Here is a 17,257-nt window from a genome sequence, read left to right as displayed (position 1 = left end):
ATACTTAAACCACTTTAGCCCTATGTATTACCGTGGCTATTTGAAAATAGCCGATCTACAACCTCACAACGTGTCGCACCGCAACGCGTTGTGAACTTGTAGATCTGCTATTTTCAAACATTTGGTACTTTTACTTTTGATACTTTGATTGAAGACTTTATTAGAGGTTTGCATAGAAAATAAAGTACAGTTTCATGACGGTACAGTTCACTGGTACAACTTACAAGGTCAAGTATATTTTGACGCCAATACTTTCATACTTTTATTCAAGTACATTTTGAATTCCAGACTTTTACTTGTAAAAGAGTACATCTAAAATGCAGTATTGATACTTTTACTTAAGTATAGAATGTGAGTAGGCTACTTTTTCCACCACTGCTGGTGTGCAGTAACTGATCACTGATCACTGATTACCTCTACTGCACAACTTCACACCACAACACTGTTAAAGGTCCCACTGTAGTCCTAGATTGGCTGTGATATTCCTTTAATGTATGTATTTCATATACAGTATAAAGCCATAGATCACTCCTATGCCCTTCTGTGTCGGTGACACAAGTGATATCATCACAGCCATTCTAGGGCTGAAGTTGTCAGACAGCGTCCATACTCACTCAGAAACCTGTTAAAATGTCTCCCACACTCTCTTCTCCTCCAGGATAGTGTGTCAGTTGACCATCCACAGTCCATCTGGTAGTTATTAAATGTCAGCTGGTTATGGTAGAAATACTGAGTGAAACCCAGCTCCAAACACACAGACATGCTGATACATCCACACTGGATTGTTTTGCTTCCTGCATCTTTTAGCCCCACCCCCCTCTTGTACCTGCTAGGTTGTCTAGAGTTGATTGACACCTGGATACCCAATGACATTGATTCCATGATCTTGGTATAAATCTAACATATCTGACCAAGTAGCTGTATGTCTGCCCCTAGTGGACCTGGTGCTTTAGACAACTGGTTAGTGCAGCTGTCAGTGAAATGATAAACCTCTTGTCTTTGATAATCTCAAGGTTAAGAGATCAAACACTCTGACAACATGTAAGTGTCATTAATATGAAAATATTAATACTAGTAGATTGGAATGTAACAGGGAGGCTAAACATATGTATATGTTTGCATAGAAAATTCCAAAGTAGTGCATCATTGAATAATTGGAAGACTGGGGTTTGAACATGGCACCTCTGAGCTAAAAAACTAATCATTAGACCACTATACCAGCTCTCAGGCTCTCTTGGTACCTGTCTCTTATTTAACATTTACTTTTTTTTTTTTTTTTTTTTTTTCAAGGCTAGAATAATTTGAGTTTCTTCTGACAGGTAGTAAAGTGGTCTCAGGCTGGATTAACCATTGTGGCCATTGCCAGGAGCCCTTGGCCCTTGGGGGAACTGGGCCGCGTGGTCATTGACAATTTACTATTAAATGTATACGTTAATTAAATATCAAATACCTGTATGTGGGCCCACAGGTGCTTTCTTGGCCCACAGATGATCATCATGGCATAAAACCCGAGCTGGGTAATGTGCGTGACACTGGCCAATTAAAGGAGATTTTATTTGAAAGATTTGCACTTTCTCGGCACATCGGTAATCTGTGTTTTAGGGACTCTCCAAAATTGGGATCGGCATCTGACCCCCAGGGTCAGATTGTAGAAGGCTAGCGCTTCTACAATGGATTAATGAACATTATTCTTTCTACCTCAGATAAATTTGGAGTGGAGCGTTACCTGCATAAAGGCCAGTGTGTGGACGCCTGTCCTGAAGCCCTCTACCACACCAAGGAGATGACCTGTGAGGCGTGCTCTGAACACTGCACGCTGTGCACCGGCCTGGACCGCTGCCTCCGCTGCAACTCGTCCTACTACCTCTCCAGCGGAGCGTGCACCAAGCTGGAGTGTGGGGAAGGTGAGGAACAAACAACAAGCTGCCGATTCACACTCTGTTGCATCAGTGGTTTCTCAACCTTTTCAGGCCGCGACACGCAAAATAATCATATTTGAACTGGGTCTCCCACATGAAAGTCCAATATCTTAACCATTACTCCAAAGGGATATCCTTATGGTATGAGGGCAGATACTAGACTTTTTGAGGCTTCATGCTGGGGCTGCGACTCTCTCCGCCACACTCACCCCCCTTTGACCTCCTCCTACGTGGAATCCCGGATCCGGGTCACGGCACCAATGTAACAGAGGTGATCCGAACCTCCCCAACCAGCTTCGATCCCAGGTCTCCCACGTGAAAGTCCAATATCTTAATCATTACTCCAAAGGGATATCCCTATTGAATGAGGGCAGATACTAGACTTTTTGAGGCTTCAGGCTGGGGCTGTGACTCTCTCCGCCACATATACCTGTATATATAAAAAGATTTGTGCAGATGCCTGGCCGGTTTCTACTTCTTCTAATTATTATTTCAATATAATATCCTCAAAGCACACTGTCCTTTCCTGTCCTTATCTCCTCTTTAACTGACCCCCCCCCCCCCCCCCCCCATCTGTCAGGTGAAGTGGAAGACCCCGAGTACGATGACTGCATGGCCTGCGAGGAAGGCTGCAAGAAATGCGTGCTGTGTAAGTCACAGACGAATAAATAATAACACTATTTCACAGCTGAACAAGGCCTCGATTCTTGACCAAACCTCCTCCGCATAATGGGTGTGTGGATGCGGTGGTTGAAGGGCTGCTGGTAGTTGTTGTTGTGCCTGGAGGGAGAGCTGAGTTTGTCTGTCTGTGTTCAACAGATAACCCCAGGCACTGCCTGTCCTGCAAAGAGGGCTTTTACAAGTAAGACTGTGTGCCCCCACTCTCCTGCCGCGTGTGATCTTGCCTTCCCTACGTCGCTTGTCTCTATTACCTCTCTGTGTTCACTGCTGTGTTACCGCTATTTTAGGCCGGGGTGAATGGTTGTTGCTGCAGTGACAAAATCCTTGTTTTGTGTGTATGTGGGATTCATGCATAGGGCCATGAAACCCTGAGACGATTTTGTAGTTTGTTTTCCTGTACATTTAAGAATGATAGAAGGGCCATGATGTCAGCAACGCATCTGCAGCTAATACAATTAATAAAGGGTGTTTTAGAATTAGCTGTGCCAATGTGCAAGTAAGTAGGTATAGCCTTGGGAACCAGTGGTTTCAAGCCATGTGGCCATAGGTCATCAGGAGCCCATCTCCTGTTTCCGTAGCGTGAGACAGCTTGATGTACTGTACAAGACTGGACGTGACACTATAGTATGTCGAAGGGACTTCAAGGTTCAAGGTTGTACTTACCCCCAATCCAAACCTTGATGCTGAGTGCCAAGCAGGGAGGCAAGGGGTACCGTTTCATAGTCGTTGGTATGAATACATCCCAAGCATACTGTTGACTGTCAATGCTTGCATATTGGCACAATTAATGTAAATCTTATACACCCATTATGAAATTAATTCTGCTGCAACTGCATTGCTTTCCGTAGTTTTCAACCTGTAAAGGAAAAAAAGAACACTAACTACAATAATGGGACTAGGGTTTAATGTCCCCTGAATGTCAAAAATAGCTGATCTCGGCTCGCCGTGAGCTCGTGGATCGTCTGTTTTTCGACACGCCACACCATAGGATTAAATATGAATGAGTGTCCCCCCATTGTTGCTATCAGCTTTCAGGATGGCTGCTACAAGCACTGCCCGGCCAAGACGTACAGCGTGGAGGAGGACATGACCTGTGTTCCATGTGACGACAACTGTGTCAGCTGTGACGGACACGAGTGCTACTGGTGTGAGTCGGACCTCTTCTTATCAGGTGAGCGCGTCTTTCTTTTGTTGTGAACCCGATGAGCAGCAGTGGTGTAAAGTAACTACTGTACATTTACCCAAGTAGTCTTAGTAATGTTGAAGCTTTCTTTTGTACATTAGCCTTTGGTTAGTAAAGTTGAAATAGTCCTGCGTTGAAATGTAGGAGGGCTGGGACTCAGCATTTAAAGCTTCATTATGTAACTCTACTGTTCTGCCCCGGATTTGTCTTTTAGTGCTTTTGTTGTTCTTTTGTAGTTTGGCCTTCTTAATTTCAGAGTACTTCAGCAATGAACAATACGACTGGGGCTTGAACATGGAGTTCAAGGGCTGGGCTCTATTTTGATTGTCTTAAGTACCAGCTCTTATGCGTTAACTTAAAGGTCTGTCCATACTGTCTCCGACCACCAAACTTTTCGCCGGAAAGGTCCGGTTCAACTAAAAAATTACATCACTCGCATCTTCTGAAAATGTGGTTCCATTTGTACACAGTCAGTTAAGAGGAAACCTTTTGATATGTAAAGGTTTGTGAAACACAGTGTTAGAGTTGCTTGCTTATTTATCCCCATTATGCGTAACAACGTTTCTCCTCTTGGCCATCTTCTCTATGGTCCCCCAGCTAGTGGTGTTGCTAGAGCTCCTTCTCTATCGCCCTATACGCCATGTCATCTTAGGCCTCCCTTTCTTTCTTTTGCCAATCCAGTGTCCAGTTAGTAAAGTTTAAATACTCCAACATTTAAAGCTGCATTATGGAACTCTCCTGTTCGACCCCGCATTTGTCTTTTAGTGCTTTTGTATTGCTTTATTTTGTAGATTAGCTGGCAAAACTGTAAAATACTCTACACATCCCTTTCATTTACACTTTCGCTCAAGTAAATTCTGGACACAACGCAGTGTTTCCACATTGTGGTATCGCTACTTAGTTACTTAACATTCAAAAGAATCTGAGCCAACGTCTGTGTCTTTGCAGGAATATTATGCAGAGTTTGTGGAAACACAGTCAGGCACAAAGGCTTTTGCAGTTTGCGTATCTGTATGCTCACACCGTGCGACGCCTCCTTCTCAGACTGCAGAATATGATGTCATCACTGTCTGGCAGAAACCTTGTATCTCCAAGTTTAAAATGTGCATGTTTTTTTTCGTAAAGTAAAGCCCTGCCTCATCATATAAGACTGTCGCACAAAACTAGTGTAGCCGATCTACAAGCAAGCACACAACGGTTGTGTGCTTGTAGATCGGCTATTTTCACTAGTTTAAAGGGGAGAACTACCCATTTTCAAATATTGAACTATGTCATTAATATATCTTTGAGTTGTTATGTGGAAATAAGAAAAAGGTCCACCCCCTTCGGTGTTGCCTAGAACTGGAGGAAGGTATATTTAATGACATAGTTCAATTTGAAAATGGGTGGTTCTCCCCTTTAAATCATTTTTTAAAATGATAAATACAAAACGAACGGTTTTGGACATACAAGGTTTCCACCCCGACAAGAACGATTGTGTTCCTTTTCGTTCCAGAGGGGAAGTGTGTCACCGAGTGTCCGCCGGCTTTCTACGGCGACGAGGACACTCAGGAGTGCGAGCTGTGTCACTCGGACTGCGTGACGTGTGACGGGCCGGAGGCAGAGGACTGCGTCACCTGTGGGGAGGGCAAGGAGCTGGACGACGGAGCGTGCGTCCCCGACCAGGACGTCTGTCCCGTCAGGACCTTTCGCAGTGGTGAGCAGCAGCAGGGGGTGTAATTTGGGTGGGGTTCCATGGGCTGTGGTGGATAAAAAGTACAGACATTTAGTTCACCCCCAAAATGACTTTTTTTCTATTGATTAGTCACGCCATGGAGACTAGAGTTCAATAATATTTTTAGTTTTTTGTCGCATTCCCAAGACAAAAATGTGATAAAAAATAAATGTACCCCCATTCATTCCGGATGGGGACCCGTTTCGAAACGCGTCCCCATCCGGAATCAATGGGGATAAATTTACTCAAATCAAATTTTTGTCTTGGAATGTGACAAAAAACAAAAAATATCTAAAAAAAAATCTACTCTCCATGGCATTAGTAATCAATAGAAAAAAAGTCATTTTGGGGGTGAACTACTCCTTTAAGTCAATTCTAAATGTACTTGAGTGAAAGTACTAAAGTATATCGGCATCAAAAAAATTACTAAAAGTAAAGGTACCCATTATGCAGAATGTCCCATTTCTGAAGTTCAAAATGTATGAAAATCTTTTGAGAATAGCCGATCTATAATCTCACAATTGTGAGCTTGTACTGTAGTCTGCTATTTTCAAATGTACGAAAAATAGGCTGAAGTGGTTAATTTATATTTTGTAAAATCACAATCTACAAAGTAACTAGTAACTAAAGTTTGCAGATAATTGTAGTGCAGTAAAAAGTGCAGTATTTGCCTATACTGAAGTACAGTACTTGAGTAAATGTACTTAGTCACTTTCCATTCGCAGTGGTGATATATAGTGGTGATATATATAGCTTAATGAAAATAACTGCTCAAAGGCAGCGCTCACTTCACACTGGGTGTGGTTTTTTTAAAAGCTGAAAAAGCCGATCTATAAGCACTGCGACGCGTCGTGAGCTTGTAGATCGTGCTATTTTCGCTATTTTTTAAACGGCGCTCAAAGGGACATTTTTATGCCACCGACGTCTAGTCTTTTTTTCTGAAATGCTATCCTCCTCGGATGCAGAGACAAATAACACTTCAGCATTTCACTAATCCACACCTCTGCCTAGACATAATGAAACGGGGATTTGGGGTACTGTCATAGTGTCACAGGCAGGGGCGTCACACCAAACTCTGGGCCCTGAGTACAAGGATTCACTGCGGGGCCCCCCATGAATGTTAACTATTGAAAAATAGCAGATATACAAGCTCACAGCGCGGCACCGAGTGCCGCGCTGCGAGCTTGTAGATCTGCTATTTTTGAAAGATCGGGAAAAATGTGTGCAAGAAACTTATGTTTCTATGTCAGTGGTGCTCAAACGAAGATGATATGTATTTGGCCACAGCTAGACCCCCATCTCAAAATATTTCGTTCCAGGGACCCCCCCAAGAAGCAAAATTCGAGTTACAAATGTTCGCTTAAAAAATACATATTCAAAGATTTGCACACATTTTCACGACTTTAAAAAAAAATAGCAGATCTACAAGCTCGCAGCACGGCACTCGGTGCCGCGCTGTGAGCTTGTATATCTGCTATTTTCCAATAGCTAAAGTTACTAGGGCCCCTCCACCTTGGGCCCTAGTAACTCAGTCCCACTTTCCTACCCCTTGTGACGCCCCTGGTCAGAGGCACAGAGAAAATAAATCCTCTTGGGTAATTGGTCTATTTGCCAAGTTACCTGAACGATATACCCGCGCCGACTGTGGCGTCCTCAAAGCAGAGGGAGACGATTAAACACCAGCCAAATATAGACCTGTAGAAAATCAATTGGATAATGCTCACTGTGTGCCTCTTGCTTCCTCGCGTTCCCTCGTCAGAGATGGAATAATTAGCTGGATAGAGATTAAAGCTGCAATACGGAAACTATTTTAATTAATAAATACAATATTATTTCAACCAATATGTATGGCAGAGTATGTTAATATACAATATAATATAATATAATATAATATAATATAATATAATATAATATGATATAATATAATATAATATAATATAATATATTGTACATAGCATATCTGCAGTGGTTTGGTGTGGTCCATTGGTGGAAAAAGTACTCGATCTTTTTTACTTAAGTAAAAAGTATCAATACTGCAATGCAGAAATGCTCTGTTAGGGTCACACCAAACTACCTATGAGAGTGGATTTAAATTTACTTGAGCAAAAGTACAGAAGTATTGGTGCCAAAATGTATTTTATGAAGTAACAAAATCAGAAAGCACTCATTATGCAGAATGTCCGTCCCATTTCACAGATTTTCAAATGTGTACAATTTCAAAGAAACGTTGTGTTTTGCATTGCAGTGGACGGGGAGTGTGAGGACTGCCACCCGTCCTGTGAGACGTGTTCTGGGACGGAGAAGAACCAGTGTAAGACCTGCGTCAGAGGTCAGTATATCCCCCACTGAGTGTCTACAAAACATGATAACCTTTGTTTTCTTTGACGTTAATTTTTCAGGGGTCTTCAACGTTTTCAGGCCGGGGACCCCCAAACTGATGGGGAGATGGAGCAGGGACCCCCTACCACCTCGTAGGGTGGGGGGGTCGGGGCTACGACATATTTTTTATTTTAAACATGTACAAGTTACAGCGAGCAGGGTGGGCCGTACCACTACCATTTCTAAACATACTACTTATTAACTGAGAACCAATGTCAATAATATCAACAATCTGTCAATTGCATAGTAATCATGTATTCAAGCTATTCAAAATAGATAGAATCATGATTTATTTTTTTAACATAAATGTGAAAAAAAAAAAAAAAAAACATTTTTTGAAATCTTTTTTTTTTTTTTTTTGCAATAATTTCGCGGACCCCCTGCAGTACCTCCGCGGACCCCCTGGGGGTCGCGGACCCCCTGTTGAAGACCCCTACGTATAGAGTTTCTAAAGCATACAGTATACAGTATACAAAATAGCAGATATACAAACTTGCAGTGTGGCACCGAGTCCTGCGCTGCAAGCTTGCATATCTGCAATTTATTTGAAAATGTGATAAAACGTGTGCAAGTCACCTGGGTCTTTTATACTGATCGCCATGGGCGTCACACCAAATTCTGGGCCCTGGGTACAATGATTCACTGCGGGCCCCCCATGAATGTTAACTATTGAAAAATAGCAGATATACAAGCTCACAGCGCGGCACTCGGTGCTTGTAGATCTGCCATTTTTGAAAAATTGTGAAAATGTGTGCAAGAAACCTATGTTTCCATGTCAGTGGCGGTGCTCAAACCTTTTCATGTGAAGGACCCCAAAATTATATGTATTTAGCCACGGACCCCCATCTCACAAATATTTCGTTCCAGGGACCCCCCCAGAAGCAACATTTGAGTTACAAATGTTCGCTTAAAAAATACATTATATTATTCAAAGATTTGCACACATTTTCACGACTTTTGAAAAATAGCAGATCTACAAGCTTGCAGCGCGGCACTCGGTGCCGCGCTGTGAGCTTGTATATCTGCTATTTTTCAATAGCTAAGGTTATTAGGTCCCCTCCACCTTGGGCCCTGGTAACTCAGTCCCACTTTCCTACCCCTTGTGACGCCCCTGCTGATCGCTGCCACTTGCTATCCTATGTGTCCCCCAGGACGCTTCCTGACTGCACAGCAGATGTGTGCAGCAAAGTGTCCGGCGGGCTCGTTTGCCAGCCGCGTGGCGGCCGTGTGCGAGTCCTGCCCCCAGGGCTGTTCCCAGTGCGTGGACGGCCAGCGCTGCACCCGCTGCCAGTCTGTCCGCAGAGCGCCGCTGTTCCTGCAGGACGGACAGTGTGTCCATCAGTGTATAAGGTACATCTTTGCAGTGGTGCAAAAAGTACTCAATCTTTCTTTTTACTTACAGTATAGACATTGTGCAGTGATTTCTTTCCCCCACTACAACATAATCATTCATCAGGTATTATTATTAAGATTTCTTTCACAAAAGTGTAAATATCATGTAATATAGTAGTGGAAAAAAATTAAAATGTTAAATACTGAAGTAAACCTCAAACACCTCAAAATTGCACTTAAGTACAGTTCTTGAGTACATGTATATCGTTTTTGTCCAACATTTTTGTGCAGCCACATTTGAATGCATCAACTAAATACCTCCGCGACCACTGGTTGAAAACCCATGATTTACACCAGTGGTTCTCAACCTTTTCAGGCCGCGACCCCCAAAATAATCATATTTTAACTGGGGACCCCCAATCCTGATGAGCACTAAGAGTTAAGGCATTTTGTAATACGGTTCTAATGTGAAAATAGCAGATCTACATGCTGTTGTGAGCATGTAGATCGGCTATTTTCACAATTTCGGCCTCTAATATTTGACAAGTTGGCCAATGTTTAATTTGTCATTTTAGAGGTATTAACAATAAGTCCTTAAATTGTCATTTTAGAAATGTGCATAGGCTATATATAGCCTACTAGTTCAGTAAAAATAAGGCTGAGGTTGGACAAAAAAAAATATTTAGTTTTTCAACTGATTCTGACAGGAAATTAGGTCTACTAGCCAGGATAAAAAATCTACCATGATCTGCTCACTGCAAATACCCACAGTGGCCAAATCAAGTTGGGCTCCCATCGACTTTCTATTCAGGAGGAAAATACCCAGAAAAAAATTGCTTTAAGTAGGATGTGAGGGGTCTAACTAGGGGTTTGTCATGATGCTGAATCCATTGCAAGCATTTGTTTTGCACAAAAACATTCATTGGCCCAATAAAATGCCCACAAAACTGTGGAAAAGTGATGACTCATCACTTTTCATCACTAAACCATAATTTTCTGGGGCCATTGTTAGCCCAAGGAATGTTTTTTTGTGAAAAACAAATGCTTGCAATGGATTCAGCATCATGTCAAACCCCTAGTTAGACCCCTCACATCCTACTTAAAGCAGATGTTTTTCTGGGTATTTTCCTCCTATATAAAAAGTTGATGGGAGCCCAACTTGATTTGGCCACTGTGGGTATTTGCAGTGAGCAGATCATGGTAGATTTTTCATCCTGGCTAGTAGACCTAATTTCCTGACAGAATCTGTTGAAAAACTAAATAATAACATTTTGTCCAACCTGAGTGTATTTTTTCCCTAGATTTACTAGACTATACCCTCTGTACACTTAAACTGTGTTGGTTTGTTTACTGTTGAGAGAGAAAAGAATGTTGCACATTAGGTTAATCATTTGGGGACCCCCCTGAGAACCACTGCTTTACACCACTGGAATCACTGCTCTAAATCATTCCAAAAAAGTTGCGGAAAACAGTGCATAGATCTGCTATGTGTGTGTGTATGGTGTTACTCTGTGCAGGGGCTACCCCGTCGGCCAGGTGTGTCGCAGTTGTGCGGCGGGCTGTGCGTCCTGTGAGAACAACGCCACCCACTGCCTGAGCTGTGAGGAGCCGCTGCTGCTCCACCAGCACCAGTGTGTAGAGGAGTGTCCCGCGGGGCACGCCCTGAGGGACGGGCAGTGCCAGGCCCAGCACTGCCCCGCAGCCTGCCAGCAGTGCAACGCCCTGGGACAGTGCACAGGTCAGGAGACATGTTAGAATTTACAATTTAGGCATTTAGCAGACGCTTTTAACCAATTTAGGCCTAAAATTAGTGGATGCTTTAACTATTGAAAAATAGGGTTAGGGTTAGCTCACAGCGCGGCACCGAGTGCCGCGCTGCGAGCTTGTAGATCTGCTATTTTTGAAAAATGGTGAAAATTAGAATTTTGACCCGATTCTGTAAGTGTCTTTTGAATCCTTCTAAGGTTTTTTTGAAAACCCTATGTTTCTATTTCAGCAATCTGGCCAGCCATCATCAAAGAAAAGGTCCTTTTCACTAAACTGGAGCTCAGTTAGTCTGTTCTTGAAAGACTACTATGTCAGTGGTTCTCAAACCTTTTCATGTGAAGGACCCCGAAACTGATATTTATTTGGCCACGGACCCGCATCTCAAAATATTTAGTTCCAGGGACCACCCAGACGCTTTGAAAATACATGTATTCAAAGATTTGCACACATTTTCACAACATTTTCAAAAATAGCAGATTTACAAGCTTGCACGCTGTGAGCTTGTATATCTGCTATTTTTCACTGGTTAAAGCATTCAATAATTCTAGGCCTAAATAGCGACTTACAATAAGCAGGTAATACCGGTACGTCAATGCAATAAGCAAGATAATAAGCAAGATAATACGTCAATACATCGACAACAAAATGCATTGGAATATCAATCTAGAAAAAACAATAACGTAGGTAGACCATGCACCTAATCAGTAAAACACTTTTTGTAAAACCTAAAAAATGTTATCTAGCTTTCATGTGTGGTCATTGAGGGTAGGCGAGTGCTATAGTAAGTGCTATGGGTTTAGTTGGAGTCTGAAGAGATGAGTCTTCAGTCTAGTCTAGTTATCACTAGATCTGAAACGCATCATGTGTCACTTTAGATTTGAACCACTATAACCATTATTTTATACTTAGGATATCCCCCAAAAATAGCAGACCTACAAGCTCATGCTGCGCTATGAGCTTGTAGGTCTGCTATTTATGTATTTGAAAAATCATGACAATTTGTGCAAGTCTTTGAATATATATAGACCCGATTCTATGAATGTCGTTTTCTTTTTTTTTAAACGCATCATGTCATGGACCCCCAGAATTACGTATGTGTATTTGACTGCGAATTAGTCAGATACTAGCAGAAGTATTGAAAAATAAAATCTAAATATATTTTTCGGGAACTGAAATGCCAGCTTCCTGACTCGGGATTTCCGGAGGTGTAGTTCCAGACTCTATATAGCAGTTGTCTGGCTACGCGCAAGACTACTTACAGTAAGAACCGATGTACAAGAACAAGACAAGTCTCTTAACTTTCACAATCTTGCTCAATTGTCTTTCTGTTAAGAATGTCCTAATCATGTCCAGTGGTTTCATCTTGACCATAGTTTGTGTTGCTTTGGTCAAACATCTTAAATTGAATAACCTTTCCTTTTTTTTCCAGCATCTTTGTCAACCTCTTATTGTATATTTATTGTAATATTCTTAATATGTTTAATAACTGGTGGTATTCTTATTATATTAGAGGAGATCAACGTTATAGCTTCAGTGTCAACACCCTTTATTGGCGGACAATGATAAAACCAACGCTGCTTTCGGCAGTACTTAAAGTATTTTGGCATTGATGCAACTATCTGTGTGCGGCTACTTTGATCTCCTCTCATTGTTTCACCCATAGCCGGCACCTCCAGAGACATGGCGTGCATTGCACTTCTTTGAACTGAAAGGGTTTGGTTCCCCTGGCATCACAGGGATCTCCATAGCGTGAAAGTCAATCAGCCAAAAAGTCAAGCGTTACCCATGCGGTTACGGTCAAGATGTGGCGGTTCTGATACTAAACTGCGACGTATGGTCGCGATTAAAAAAGTTAACGTTTTTATAAAGCCAGGATGTTTCTTTCTCCCTTTTGTATGCCCTTTGTTTCCCAAATGATGGTCAAATTATTTGGTCCCGCTAAACGCAGTGTGTGAGGAGTACCACTTCACCCACGGGGGTCTCTGTGTGCTGGACTGTCCCGAGAGCTTCTTCGAGGACCCGGACCAGGGTGCGTGCCTGCCCTGTCACAGTGACTGCACGCAGTGCGACGGGCCCGACAACAACGACTGCGACTCCTGCTCCGACCCTCACGCCACCCTGCACAACGGGGCGTGTTTACTGGACTGCCCCTCCCACACGTACAGGGATGGCAGGACCGGAGAGTGTAAAGGTAATCACTCACGATACGCACATAATAATAATAACTAGAACTGCACTCTGTCAAGATGCCAACTTGCTCCTTGTGCACAAGCCATACAATACATGGCTACTTGTGCCCACGACTCCACAAGGTGGCACTGATGGCCTCATGTCCCTAATGTCTTCGCCTGTTAATGAAGACATTACCAAGAGCACTCTTATATACCAAACTCTGCTGACATCATCACCAGGAATGCGTGTTCTTATACAAAGGCACAGAAACCATCGTCTGGTCCCTCATTGTGTGTCACCTACATACATACATACATCCCAGCCATTCCAGGGCTACGGTCTTCAAAAATCCCAGTCACCTACATACATACCCAGCCAATTACAGTACTTGCGCGCTTTGCTTGCATTGTGCACTCGTGGCCATATATACAGTAGTACAACATATATAGTACTTGTGCGCCAGCAGAGCATGCAAGTACTGCGGTCTGTATGTATGTATGTGGGCAGCAAGTTGGCACTGTGTCGAGGTGCCAACTTTCTCCTTGTTATCTATATCAGGTCGCACTTCTTGATGGTGAAGTCACCAAGAATGCTGCTCCCTCATTGGCTAAAGGCCCTGCCATTGTACTGTCGACCGGAAACAAACAGTGTTGTTCATGAACTCGTTCATATTTTGGGCAAACGTGAACTGAAGGGCCAAATACATACTGTATAATTCTAGGGGTCCTTGACATGAAAAAGTTTGAGAACCACTGACATAGAAACATGCGTTTTCTTTTTTTTACTATTTTTCAAAAATAGCAGATCTACAAGCTCACAGTGTGGCACTCGGTGTTTAAGTGGTTAAATGTCTGAAAATACACATTAACGTGCTGTCAAACAAGTCTATGATGAATCTATCTATGAAGTCGATGAAAATCTGCATCACACATTTATACAATATGTATCATCTCTCTCTCAGCTAAGGGGTCCTTGGCCTGAAAACGTCGAAGACCCCTGCCGTAGATGCTTAAGTGGTTAAGAAAATGTACTTCCATTGAACCCCGCATCGATGCCTTTCGATGTACTAGAACAGATGTGCTAAATGCGTCTCTCTTGCCGTGGAAAGCCACGGAGACTGTTGCACTGTATGCTAAAGTGATTATTCTATGAATAACGACGCATGACGCATCGTACATCTCCGTGACATCTCTGTGAAAGTAGGGGGTTTATCATTGTGAAAATGTATTTTCAGACTGTGATGCGTCCTGCCTCACCTGCTCGGGCCCACTGGCGGGCTCCTGCTCCAGCTGCAGGGAGACTCAGATGCTGGACGGTCACGGTCACTGCAGGCCACTGGTCAACAAGTGTCCGTCTCACCACTACGCCGAGCTGGACGGCGAATGCCACCCGTGTCACAAATACTGCCACCAATGCTCTGGCCCCGGCAAGACACAGTGCTTGAGCTGCAACCAGAAACATTTGCTGCTCAGTAAGTTTGAGGAGGTCGTTCTTTATTAGCCGTTACCAAATGACACCTATTCAGTCATGTTTCTTCAACATAGACTAAATGGAATGAATTTCCTGCATCATGGTCAGTATCATATCAATATAATCATGTCAGAATCATGGTCAGTATCATCATTTCAGTTGTCAGTATCATGTCAGTACTATGTCAGTATTGTGGTCAGTGAGTGATGGGATGGTTGTGTGTCACTAACCGTTTAGGATGAACAGGACTAAATAACCAAAATTAAGTCATGTTAAAATAAGTAGAATGTTAACAGAATGACTGGAGTAAATCACTTATATAATCTAATCTAATATAATTGTTCTTCATCACAAAACATCACTTCAGCTCTATATGCATTTTGGCCATTTGAAAATAGACGAACCACAAGCTCACAATTATGTGTATCGGCTATTCTCAAATGATTTCTATAAAACTTGTGAAATGGGACATTCTACGTAATGAGTACTTTTTTACTTTAGACTGTAGACTGTGATGCCAGTACTTCTGTACTTTCACTCGTACATTTTGAGATCCGGACTTTTACTTGTGACAGGGCGTTTCTACGTTGCAGTATTGATGCTAAGAAATGGGAAGTGCTTTTCCCACCACTGAATGTTTTGTGAGTGTTTGCATGATGATGGGTTTTGTGCTCCTACAGATGGAACCTGCCTGGACGACTGCCCCACAGGCTACTACCAGGACGAGGCGGGCCAGAGGTGCGAGCCGTGCCACCCATCCTGCCTGTCCTGCGTGGGCAAACACGTCCACGAATGTCTCACCTGCAGGGAGCACCTGTTCAGGGAGGGCAAGGAGTGCGTGGACACCTGCCAGCCCAGGTAACAGCTGTCCTACTGCAGCCATCCGTTCATACCGTTACCATGCAATGTTGCAGTTAGAGCTGTCACAATTATCACATAATCGTCTAATCGCAATTGTTTCACATAATCGCGATTGTTTCTCATAATCGTCATAATCGTTTCCATGTTGAAAAATGTTCATATATGTTCAAACATTTTCAAAAACAGTGGAAATAGCAGATCTACAAGATCTACACGCGTCGCGATGCGACACGTTGTGAGCTTGTAGATTGGCTATTTCCACTATCAATGTTCTTTTATAAGAATAAAGTTGTCAAATATGTCAGTAATTTCTTTGTATATTTAGGTTATGTGTCATGACTCATATGTACCACATGCAAATTCAAAGCCTAAAAGCCAAACAGAAATGTAATTGTCAACGATAAAAACACAATTAAATCGTTAATCGCAATTATTTGAGTGACAATTAATCGTCATCATGTAAAATGTCATAATCGTGACAGCCCTACAGGTAACAGCTGTCCTAACTGCAGCCATTCGTTCGTACCGTTACCGTGCAATGTTGCAGTGATTTAGTATCATTTTAAACTTGAAGTACAAAGTTATTTTCAGTCAGTTCTAACCAAAATGGCTATTATCTATAGCTATTGGGTGCCTCGGATGAAAGAAATATTTATCGGGTGCCCCGAGCCAAAAAGGTTTGGGAACCCCTGCACTAGAAGACACAATGTATTCAAACAGCACATATGAATAAAGCCTGACTTATAGTTTTTTTTTCCAAAATTATGGAAAATTCCACCTAACCTGTGATTTGTCAGTAAAGTTGATTCTTGATTCAACAAGCAACCAAGTGTGAATCAGGCCTAACAACACATCTATCATGTCAAGCTAATTATTTTACACCTGCCTGCCTCACACACCAAAACACGTCCCTGACAGCTGCTGTTCATTGTTTACTCTGCAGTCACTATGGGAACACAGCGTCGTGGACGTGCGAGCGCTGCGACCCCAGCTGCAGCGAGTGCATGGGGGGCACGGAGGACAGCTGCCAGAACTGTGTCCTGGGACTGTTCTACCTGAGGAGGCAGGGCCGCTGCCTGCCCACCTGCCCACCCGGATACTACCGAGACACCGGGCACAGGACCTGTGAGGCCTGCCACGCCAGCTGTAAAACATGCCAAGGTGACCCAGGTCTTCTCAGCATGAATACATAAAAATCGATAGAAATTCCATAGATCAGGGGACTTCAACAGGGGGTCCGGGATCTCTAGGGGGTCCTCAGAGTTACTACAGGGGGTCCTCCAAACCTTTGAGTGATTGAAAGTTTTTTTTCCTCTTTTTTTATATTTAACCACATGAACCCTAGTGTCCATATTCTGAAAACTTTAGCCAAAAATAGCCGATCTACAAGCTTGTAGATCGGCTATTTATCTTCAAAATAAAGTGCAGTGAATGGGGGAAAATGCTGGCACTAAATCAAAGGCACTAAAAGTGTAAAAATAGACAATCTACAAGCTCACAACGTGACACAAAGCGACGCATTGTGAGCTTGGAGATCGGCAATTTTCACTGGTTTGGGTCCCGGGCTAAAAGGTTTGATGTAGACCACTGGTTTTCAAACTTTTTAATTTCATGTTCACCCACATTGGTATGGATAAAGGCCACAGACCTTCATAACTCAGACCTGTAAGGGTCCGTTTGGCTCCTAACCATGATTACTTTTGCTGGGGACCCCCTTAAGGACCCCCTTAAGGACCCCCAGGGTTCCCCTTTGAGAACCATCGCTACATAGGTATATGT

The 17,257-nt window shown here is 42.8% G+C and overlaps 1 protein-coding gene across 1 annotated transcript in view; it reads left to right on the top strand.

Moving 5' to 3' along the window:
* The window catches only part of pcsk5a (proprotein convertase subtilisin/kexin type 5a), a gene marked incomplete at its 3' end in the record, with an annotated part of 97,072 nt that overhangs the window by 74,149 nt on the left and 5,666 nt on the right, over positions 1 to 17,257 (top strand). Inside the window, exons 19-30 of the mRNA XM_080743582.1 lie at positions 1,704 to 1,904; positions 2,500 to 2,568; positions 2,739 to 2,781; positions 3,629 to 3,771; positions 5,279 to 5,479; positions 7,743 to 7,826; positions 9,028 to 9,226; positions 10,726 to 10,946; positions 12,924 to 13,166; positions 14,382 to 14,618; positions 15,298 to 15,475; positions 16,422 to 16,639. Coding sequence (XP_080599708.1) covers positions 1,704 to 1,904; positions 2,500 to 2,568; positions 2,739 to 2,781; positions 3,629 to 3,771; positions 5,279 to 5,479; positions 7,743 to 7,826; positions 9,028 to 9,226; positions 10,726 to 10,946; positions 12,924 to 13,166; positions 14,382 to 14,618; positions 15,298 to 15,475; positions 16,422 to 16,639 — 2,037 coding nt within the window. The remainder of the gene's footprint in view (positions 1 to 1,703; positions 1,905 to 2,499; positions 2,569 to 2,738; positions 2,782 to 3,628; positions 3,772 to 5,278; positions 5,480 to 7,742; positions 7,827 to 9,027; positions 9,227 to 10,725; positions 10,947 to 12,923; positions 13,167 to 14,381; positions 14,619 to 15,297; positions 15,476 to 16,421; positions 16,640 to 17,257) is intronic.

The sequence above is a fragment of the Nannobrachium achirus genome (assembly GCF_963921795.1).
Source record: "Nannobrachium achirus genome assembly, chromosome: 15".
NCBI classification, from domain to species: domain Eukaryota; kingdom Metazoa; phylum Chordata; class Actinopteri; order Myctophiformes; family Myctophidae; genus Nannobrachium; species Nannobrachium achirus.
The sequence above is the reverse complement of the archived record's forward strand: the minus strand, read 5'-3'. Positions and strand labels throughout refer to the sequence as shown.